General features: G+C 37.0%; 1 protein-coding gene across 1 annotated transcript in view; it reads right to left on the bottom strand.

The window, feature by feature from the left end:
• Positions 1 to 7,098: 7,098 nt before the first annotated feature.
• The window catches only part of IL17RD (interleukin 17 receptor D), an 84,049-nt gene continuing 80,405 nt past the window's right edge, over positions 7,099 to 10,742 (bottom strand). Inside the window, exon 14 of the mRNA XM_077822679.1 lies at positions 7,099 to 7,214. Coding sequence (XP_077678805.1) covers positions 7,099 to 7,214 — 116 coding nt within the window. The remainder of the gene's footprint in view (positions 7,215 to 10,742) is intronic.

The following is a 10,742-nucleotide window of genomic DNA, read 5'->3' as shown; positions in this document are numbered from 1 at the left end:
GACTGTGATTTATAACCAAAGGTTTTAAGATCAGAATTGCACAGGCCGTGTACACCAGTTACTAACACTCAGAGTTTTCACCAAGTATCACTGGTGTGTGCTCCCCGTGGGATAAAAATACCCATTCTACAGATAATTATGCAATAAGTTTCCCTGCCTCATATAGTCATGACATTCTCTTTTCATATAGATCAATTTGCATGCCAAAAGTCACTAAATACTTAGAATTCCAGCTAAAGCAGCAACCCAACAGGAACACATACCATACGCTCACTCCCTCAAATTCAATCTTCCAAGCAAGGCCTTTTGTACTACCCAGCAGCAAGGCCTGAAAAAAGGTAGCTTGGTTTCTGAGGCACACCAGTTCTAAATGCTGCAACAACCTGGAGATCGTGAGACAGCCCCCCTCATCCCCTCCAAATGGAGCATTTAAGTTAATAAAATATGAAAATTACCACTAGTCAGTGCATTATTCCTTCTGCTATTTATTTGTATAATAAACTAAACTTGAATAATTACCAACTTTTCAGTATTGCAGATTTAGATTTTCATTTTAACAAGTTAAAGATGCTCTGGGAAAGCTGGAGGTTTTGACAGCTGAATAGGGGATAACTGCGGCTTTTGGAACCAGGGAACTGTGCTTTTTCCTCATCCAGGAAAGAGTGGACATTCTTGACATTGATAAGCAGGCTCATCATCTTTCCCGCCTCTCTGGAGCAGGGCAAGGTGACATGACATTTTTATTTCATAGATAGCTAACAATATAAAATCTCAGTCCATAGCGTAGTTACCCCTACAAAGAAGAGGCATACTCAATGTAAGTTATGTTTTATCAACTGAGTGCTAATTGAATTTATCCTTTTAAATGCAGAGAGTTCTAATAGACCTAAAACATTTATAATCCTGTCTGTTCAAGTATGGAGAACATGAATAGCTTGTGAAAATGAGGTCTTACTGTAGGTCAAATCAAATAATTTCTGGCAAATTGAAGGAAAATTACCTTTTGACTGACATATGATTTAATCTTCGAAATAATTAATGTCTGATCATTTATATGTTCAGAATACCCAAATTTTATGTAGTGTGTATATTTTATATATGTATATATATAACTCATACAAATAATTCTGTGAGGGAATTTCAGTAGCAAGTCACCACATCATTTAAATCAAAGATTAAAAAAAAGAAAGTTAGGCTTCTGGTTTTTGTTTTATTTTAGGGAAAGGAAAACCAAGATACAGTGGAAGAACTCTAACTTGCTAGTTCTCATCGCCAGGGAAGTTTTCATTGTCATTTCATTCTTCAAACAAACAAAACCCCAGTTGTTAGGTGGTGTTTTCTCTGGTGGCAACAATATAGTATATTTGAAAACACTGAAAAGTTGTGTGATTGTAGACCAGTTGTTCCCGTCTTAAAATTCTTCTAAAATCTCTGCATATTAATGGAGGAATATGGAATATTATAGGATTTCTGCATTGACAACATGTCTTAAAAGACATATAGAGCGTATCAAATGCACATGAAAACTTCACTGAAATCAATTAAGTTGCACCAGTGTACCTGGGGGTGGAATTTGGCTCACTAGTTGGAAATCAGAGGTAAAATCCTAGTCCCACTGAGAAAATTCTCATTGATTTCAAGGGGGGCAGGATTTCACCCTAGATTTCTATGTTAGTCTTAACTGATGAGTAATTAGGGTTGTGGTTAATTGATTTCATACTAAAATACATTTAAGAATAAATGTTTAAAGAAGACTTGCAAACTCTCTTTAAAAACCCCAGCAACTTCAGTAGCTAGATTCTGAATATACTCAAAAATCCAGGCTAAGTGAAATAGCACATTATTAGTTTACTACATGATTTTTGGTCCCTTGCTATACTTGACCACACTGACCACTGACTTTCCCCACTCCAACTGAAGCCCCAGCATGCACTATTTTATGTCACATTGATCATTAAACCTTGCTGCATGACGGAGCCAGCATACACAGGTAAGGAAATGCCGATGCTTTAAGTACGAAATCATGTTTTTAAAAGAGATCTTCTAGATTTGTAGTTTCAACTGGATACAGGATTCTTCCATTTCATGTTTTAAATGTGTATGTGCTGTTGAACGCTAACCTCGCTTTGTCTTCAGAGGTTGCTCAATACTTCAGTAGAGAGCAGATGACATATAGGAGTGACCTATCTTTGAAAAATTAAACCAGGTAAAGTTCATAGAATATTTTGCATCCATACACAAATGGTATGGATCTAAAAATGGATTACAAGTGGTCCAATAACCAGTTAGAAAAAGCTACTTTCATCAGGTTTAATCACTATTTAACCAGTTCTTTATGAACATACTTTATAAACTTGTTTTTTTGCCAATGTCGATGTAGACAAGCTGAAATGGTCCACCTGGTCCTGTCATTACTGTATGACAATGCACTAGAGCAGGCGTTCTCAAACTTTATTGCATCGACAATAAAAATTACTACATGACCCCAGGAGGGGGGACTGAAGCCTGAGCCAGCCCAAGCCCCAGGTGAGGGAGGCCAAAGCCGAAGCCCAAGGGCTTCAGTCCCAGGCAGGGGCCTGTAATCTGAGTCCCAACAACCAGGGTTAAAGCCCTCAGGCTTTGTCCCTGGGCGATGGCGCTCAGGCTTCAGCTTTGGTCCCAGACCCAAGCAAATCTAAGCCAGCCCTGGTGACCCCATTAACATTGGGTCGCGACACACGTTGGGGTCCCGACCCACAGTTTGAGAACCGCTGTACTAGAGGCTTTAAAAAATCTCCCAGAATGCACTGTTACGGCAGACATCCCAGGAATTTTGGGATAGATGTTCAGAGACATTACAAATGAAAAGATTTAAGATGGCATTACTGTGAATGCAAAACTTAAACTCATTCAGCCTGGCTAGCATGGACAATTAACTGTTTGTGCTTATATCAGTACAGTTACAAGCAATTCAATTCTCTAATTAAACAAGTAATACTTAACACATCCCTTATATATTCGTACATAATTTTCTAGAATAGACAGGGTCATACTGTGTATTAGTCCATTCCAAAAACCCTGACTTACCTGAGTAGTCTTTATTTACGGGGAATAGTTTGCAGAATACATTAGACAAGCGCTTGGAATCCATTTGGATGAAAAAGAGGCTAAATAAAAATTAGATCATTTTCAATTCTTCTGAATCAAACTCATTCAGACCAAACGATCACACATTTTCTGGATGATGTGATTAGACTTCACTTGACATACAGAAAATCATGTACTGTTGTGGGACGCTCTGGTAATGTACAGGGAGAATAATTATTGCACTCAAGGAGTCTTACTTCAAAAATTAACAAAATCCATCTTTCTATACAGAACTTGTAGACAACTATGTTTTTTTTACAGCTGTTTGGTATTAAAAGTCCCTCAGTACATATCAGTTTATCTCCTAAATGTGAGATATGAAGAGGAATAAAAATAATTAGGCAGAAAGCTCAGATTCAGTACTATTAACCTGCTAATAGAAGCATAGCTAACTGGTATGTTTGCTTACACTACATATAGCTAAAAAAGAAAAAAACATACTAATTATAAAAACATAAAAAGTAACAGGACCATGTCTTATGACTTTTTATTTTCATGTTTAACTTCTAAATTCTGGTACCATAAAAAAATTTCTGCAAATATCAGCTGCTGTCTACTGTCAGTTTATATACATGTACAAAATACAAAAACTATATTTATCAATGTAAATGTTGAACATACAGCTACGTCTTGCATCCTTAGCTTTCCACTATTTTTTCATCCTCAGAGAAAACATATATCTTATAAACACATCAAAATGATCACATTTCAACACATTTGTAGAGTGTAGTAGTAACAAGAGGGATTATTTCACCATTTACATTCTGGTTAGATTTTACTAACACACGAAAATAGTAGAAAACTAATCTCTAAAATGTATATCAACATATTTGGTTTTTCATTTTTTTTTTTAACAAGAGCTTTTGCTCGTGGCCTCTTAAGGGAAAAAAAACAGAATTCTTGCAAACTCAGTAGTAATTCCCCTCCTCTATCCCTCAAAATATGTATGCAATTTTTCTGAATTTAAAAATCAAAGTGGCTAACTTTGTCAAAAAATCACTATAAAGTAAATTAAACATTATTTCCTTCCATTTTATAATTCCATTTAATTAAAATAAAAATCCAAAGTGGTCTGCTATTTTCTACAGTCTATACACAAAGCCTATAATGACTTCTGTTCTTTTCCCTCACAAAGGCGTTCAAAATTAGGCTTCCATCCACTACCTGGTGGGGAAAAATATATTTGACTAAAATTAATTTGATTGTGGTATCTCCCCAGACTATCTATAACTTCAAGACTCAGTTAAGATTAGCAGGATTGTACAGCAAATTTTTAAGTAAGAAAACACTAATGTTAGTTTGCAACAGATTCATCAATCCATATTTGAAAATGACTGTTTGTTAAGAGTCAAGGGTGAAATCCTGGCCTCGCTGAATTCATGGGGAATTTTGCCATTGATTTCAATGGAGCCAGGAATTCACCCAAATCTTTAGTCCTGCACGAAGTAATAGGCTGTGACCTGTCCAGTCACCTCCCTGTAGAGCTCAGCTTTGCTGCACATAGCAGGTGAAAAATTCCTGCCTAGCATCCAGTCAAACCTCCTGCCTGGTGTCCAGGCATCCAGTCTTCGGTTCTTTCTGCAATGGAACTGCACAAACCCCACTGAGTCAGGGTCCTCCACACCTGCAGGTGGTGGGGCACGATTTGCTCTTAAATGATGCTATCTAATTTGATCCAAGTACTTTTAAACTTCCAAAGAATGGGGCAACTGTAAGAATTTTGCTTTCAGTACAATCCAAAGCACAATATATAAGAATCATCTGTAGTTGTTTCCATGCTTTCAGATCATTCGCATACTATTTAGAATTAACTAAGATCCTTGTGACATTTTGAGCTTATGGAATTCACTTTGAGTTTAGCAGAAAAATTACACTGAAAAATAGGTGAGGAGTTTTACATTAGAAGTAAAGCTCCATCATAAATCATAAATACCGGTGTATCTATCTGCCTCATTCTATTGTTTTGTACCACAGTTATGAAGTGTGCTGGATTCTGCTGCCAATGATTACATTTAAATATGATTCATGTACTCAGATACCTGTTGAGAATTGTATCAAAACCCAGCATTGTTTGTTCATTAAAATAAACAAACACAGAATTGAGAAAGTTCCACTTAGAGAAAGGTTTTTGACAAGCTATGGACAGCTATAATTATTATTACACCCTGATTAACACCCAATGCAACCCCAAGTACAATGGGATTGGATAGGGTGCAGTTTAGACCCCAGATTAGTAAATTTAGCACAGGTGGCCAAACAGGACATCCTTTGTTATTATTTACAGTGGCAAGATTTGGGGTATTCAAATTTTATTTTGCTTATGAGAAACTGTTGTCTGGAAGCAGTAGGGGTCTCTCATATGAAGATATAACTAAATCATCATCGCAAGAGAAGGAACTTCATGCTGTTTGTCTTCAGACAAATGTGGCCAGATGCCGTATAGGGTGTCTGTAGTTAGAACTTTGCTTAATATAACATGAGTTTAAAATGAATACTTATCCCTTTCACTAGGTAATTTTCACTACTGGGAACTTCAAAATAACCAACACACATTTGTCTTGTGGCTGCCCAATACAAAGATATCCAGATAGCCAGTCACTCACTACCTACTGTAACTTCCTATGCTCCAAATGGATGTGTAGCTGCACATTTTTATGGGGTAACTTGGAGTTTATATACTTTCTACAACAAGCACAAACTCTATTAGGGCTGTCCTCAGGCCCAATAATGCCCTACACAAAGACAAGATATGGTGACTCTTTCTCCATCACTCTCTGCATCCTTTCTCCCACCAACCCATCCAGGAAGAGGATAGGAGATTTGCTTTCCACTGCATCATTCTACAGAGGTACAGAGGATTTTTTTTTAAATTATGTAAGTGATATGGTTCACCATGGCCTTATTTGTGAGACATTGTAGCCAGCTTGTCAAGAATGGAATTTTTAAAAAATAGAAATAATTACCCTAGCTCTGGATAGGCTAGCAAGAAGCTTCACTTACTGCATCTATTGCAATGTTCACCCTCAAAGGCTGCAGCATTCTAAAACAGAGTATTCCTAACTCAAATTCCTGATACTGCAACGAGCTCAATGTGGGAAACACGTAGGGAACAGGAATTTTATCTTCCACAAAATCAGACAGAACTAAGACCATTTTAAAGAAACTGAGTCTGAAGAGAGATTTCCACAAAAAACAATAAAACCTTGAAACGGACATCAAGAAATCCAATAAACATGTGTGTCCTATAGCCTTGCACAGTACCATCCTGGAGCTGAAATGACAGAATGGCACGTTTCCCTTACATGTGTCTCAAAATCTGGATAGAGATGGAGCTGTGGGGGACAGGACACATGCTTTTACCTTCCACTGGAATGCACTGGACTAGATAAACTTTTTGGAGGGACAGGGTTGAAAAAAATGCTTAAATGTTTGCTAAAGGAATATTTGTCTAATATTTGGAGATTTACTAGGTCTGGCCTTTGGCATTTTATGACCATGACTCCTATCACAAAAATCCCACTGATCATCACTAAAATACTCATACTATTAAATATTTCAGCATTTAAAACCAGAATTTCTGCTGCAAAACATGTTGTGCCATTGAGATGGTTAATCATCCAAGCCAAAAGTGACTAGTTATTGTATGGTTCAGTTAAAAATATTTCTAATAAAAACATCAGAAGTGATTTTTGATTGTGATATCTGTAAAGAGTATAATTTCAACATGCAATTTAAGCTGATAATTTCAAAGTGTATCTTCATCTTTTTCAATGCTACATTTTCAGATCAGAAAAGAGTCTATAAAGAGACCTAAAGGTAAATGTCTACTGGCCACAAATTCCCTTAGGAACAGCAGATCCTTCAAGGAAGCACTTGTTCCTTCAAGAAGTTTTAGCAGTTGGGTGATGTGATGGTTAACACACAAACAGAGCCTATTGATAAAGTGGCGATGCTTAACAATCTTGTAACATATTATAAAGGTGCAATTGCCTGCAGTTCATCGGTATGGATGTGGCAATGAAGTTCTGCTTTACATATTCCAGGGACTAGGCATTTTGTAGGAGTGAGCACAGGGGGTTCTTCTTCTCCTGGGAAAGAAAAAAAAGGGCATGTTATTTTTTGAACGTAATCGTTTTATTTGTACAATGGTATGTTGAAAAGAACACAATGAGTTGTTATCATAATGCCTTATCCTCAGGCCATATCACTATGATCAGAAATAAAGAAATAATGCAAACCTTTCCTCATGGTAGTCTACTCAGAGAAGTTCTCACTGACGAATGGACTAACATTATGTCATGTACAATGAAGGAAGTTAGAGATCTAAGTGAGTTTGAACCTTAGTGCATCAACCCTAATTCAATGGCCTGTCTGAGAGGTTTCTCTTGTGGAACAGTATTCTGTCAGGATGAAAAGTGTTAACTACTATGAGATGAAAGTGGACACTACTTTAAAGGAGAAAGGAAAGGTCTGTCCTGAAATATGCACAGACATTTGATAACTGCATGACGATTTACCATTAGTCTCGACTTATGTGACTTAAAAAAATTTAAGTATCCAGGACAGAAACCTTTTACAGATTATGTAGTCTCCTTATATCATGATGATAATATTCTTTCCATTCTATTAGTATCTCTGGAGGATGTTAAACAGAAGCTACGAAAGTTAGACATTTTAAAATCAGCAGGTCCAGATAATTTGCATCTAAGAGTTTTAAAAGAGCTGGAAAAGAAGCTCACTGGATCATTAATGTTGATTTTCAGGAAGTCTTGGAGCACTGGGGAAGTTCTAGAAGACTTGAAGAAAGCTAATGTTGTGCCAATTTTTGAAAAGGGTGAACAGGATAACCTGGGTAGTAACAGGCCTGACATTGATCCTGGACAAGATAATGGAGGGGCTCTTACGGGTCTCGATTAATAAAGGACTAAAGGAGGATAATGTAATTAATGAAAATTAACATGGGCATGTGTTTTGAAAATATGTCCTGTCAAACGAACTTGATATCTTTTTTTTGATGACGTTACAAGTTTGATTAATAAAGGTAATAATGTTGACGTTGGTACCGCACAACATTTTTGATGAAAAAAAACAGAGTGATATAAAATTAACATATTAAATGGATTAAGAACTGGCTAACTAACAGGTCTCAAAATGTGGCTGTTAACAAGGAATCATCAAGCAGGTCTGTTTCCTGTGAATCCTGCAGAGATGAGTTCTTGGCCCTACCCAAGTTAACATTTTTATCAATAACCTGGAAGAAAACATAAAATCGTCACTGATAAAGTTTGCAGATGACACAAAAATTGATGGAGTCATAAATAATGAAGATGACAGATCACTGATACACGACGATCTGGATCTCTTGGTAAACTGGGCGTAAGCAAACAATATGCATCTTAATACAGCTAAAAGTAAATGTATACATCTAGGAACAAAAAATGTAGGACATGCTTACAAGATGGGGGACTCTATCCTGGGAAGCAATGTCTCTAAAAAAATATTTGGGGGTTTTGGCAGATAATCAGCTGAACATGAGCTCCCAATGTGATGCTGTGGCTGAAAGAGCTAATGAGATCCTGGGATGCATTTCAAGTATGAGTAAAGAGGTTATTTTACCTCTGTTATTTATTACTGGTGTGACTGTTGCTGTGTCCTGTTCTGGTGTCCATAATTCAAGAAGAAGGTTGATAAGTTGGAGAGGGTTCAGAGAACAGCCATGAGAATGATTAAAGGATTAGACAATATGCCTTATAATGAAAGACTTAAGGAGCTCAATCTATTTAGCTTAACAAACACAATGATAAGGGATGACTTGATTACAGTCTATAAATACCTGCAAGGTGAACAAATATTTAATAATGGACTCTTAAATCTAGTGGAGAAAGGTATAACATGATCCAACAGCTGGAACATGAAGCTAGACAAATTCAGATACAAAATAATGTGTACATTTTTAACTGTGAGAGTAAATTAACCATTGGAACAGTTCACCAAGGGTTATAGTGGATTCTCCATCAGTGACAATTTTAAAATCAAGATTGGATCTTCTTCTAAAAGATATGTTCCAGGTATTATTTTGGGGAAATTCTATGGCCTGTGTTACACAGGAGGTCAGGCTAGATGATCGTAATGGTCCCTTCTGGCCTTTGAATCTATGAACCTAGGTGTTTATTGATTCAAAATGTAGAGGTTGTTATGACTGCTCCTAAATCCCATACTCAGTACATGATGCTGACTTATAATGCATATATAAATATCATGGGTATGTGGGACAATTAGGCGAAAGTACAGGTTGCAATGTATTTAGTAGGCACACAATGCTCAATTCTAGATTTCTCTCTCTTCCAACTTACCCGTGGCCTACTGGACATTGTGGCTTAGAAGAGGGGAGGTGGCTGAGACCCTAGCCATACATGACCAATGTGGGTTGGGAGAAGTAATTGAAAAAAGTAGCAAGGGTTATTCGGGGTCATATAATTGGGTGAGTATGCCCATTGTTTGTAATACAGCCTTGGAACCTCTTCCATAAGGGTCACTGCTATCAGCTCACCCATGTTAAAATACAATTTGCCCAATTGATACTAGAACTTTAAAATGTGTTAGTTAAAACATATTAGCTACGTGACTTCAGAACCAATTATTGGAGAGATTGCCTCTCTCCTCGAGTAATTCCTGGGCAGCAAAGATGCTTCAGCTGACAGCCCTGTGATTCAAATAGGACGGGGACTGCTGGACCAGCATTTTCCTCGTGGGCCCCTTAACTCTGAAACTGACATCTCAGCTTGCTCTGACAGCCTGAAGTCTAGCAGCATGCAAGGTTTTTCCAGGCCTTTGAGGAAGTGATGGATTAGCAGTGTTGAGGGAGTTAAAGAGAACTACATGTGTGAATTCTGAATGAATGACTGGGTGAAGTGGTGTTCAAGGCTTACTCAATAAAAATGGTAAATCTGTATGTTCCCCACATTTGGCATTTCAGATTTTATATGTTTTCTCCAACAGGCCTGCTACTCAACTCTTCCATATCTACTGTCATCTCCACATCCACCTTGTAGCAAACGGTACTTATGACTAAGAGTCTGAACTTTAATACCCACCAAGGTAAATTCAGTTTCTTAAAAGACAAGACTTAAAAGACTCAGCATACATTGAACAAACAGTGAATCATTCAAGCTTATGACCCTCTAAATAGAATGTTTGCCTGTTCAGTTTGCTTAGGGAAGAGCTGAAAGTCAGTAGATCACACTAATTACAATAAATACAATGCTGAATACTGTTTTTCCCCAGTTCTTAAACCACATTCAATACATCATGGTCAATGAGACAACAGCAGCAGATAGCATTTATGTAGCATATGTTATAAAAAGCCTAATATCTTGTGTGGGTTTGAGCTTTTCGTTAACTGCAGTACAGTAATGACTCTGGATCAGCTCAGGGAAGACACTATTTTATATTCTATTAGAGCTACATGCAAACTGGAAATTTTTAAGAAGTTTCAATAAGCTTAGAGAATGGTCAAAATTTAAAACTTTGATGAATATTTTTTACCACCAACTAAAAAAATTAAAAAGTTTTCCTTTTTTGACTAGCTCTATATTTTAACTAGCTTTCTCTCCAGC

The sequence above is a fragment of the Eretmochelys imbricata genome, chromosome 7 (genome assembly GCF_965152235.1).
Source record: "Eretmochelys imbricata isolate rEreImb1 chromosome 7, rEreImb1.hap1, whole genome shotgun sequence".
Taxonomy (NCBI): Eukaryota; Metazoa; Chordata; order Testudines; family Cheloniidae; genus Eretmochelys; species Eretmochelys imbricata.
This window is presented reverse-complemented; position numbering and strand designations above follow the sequence as displayed.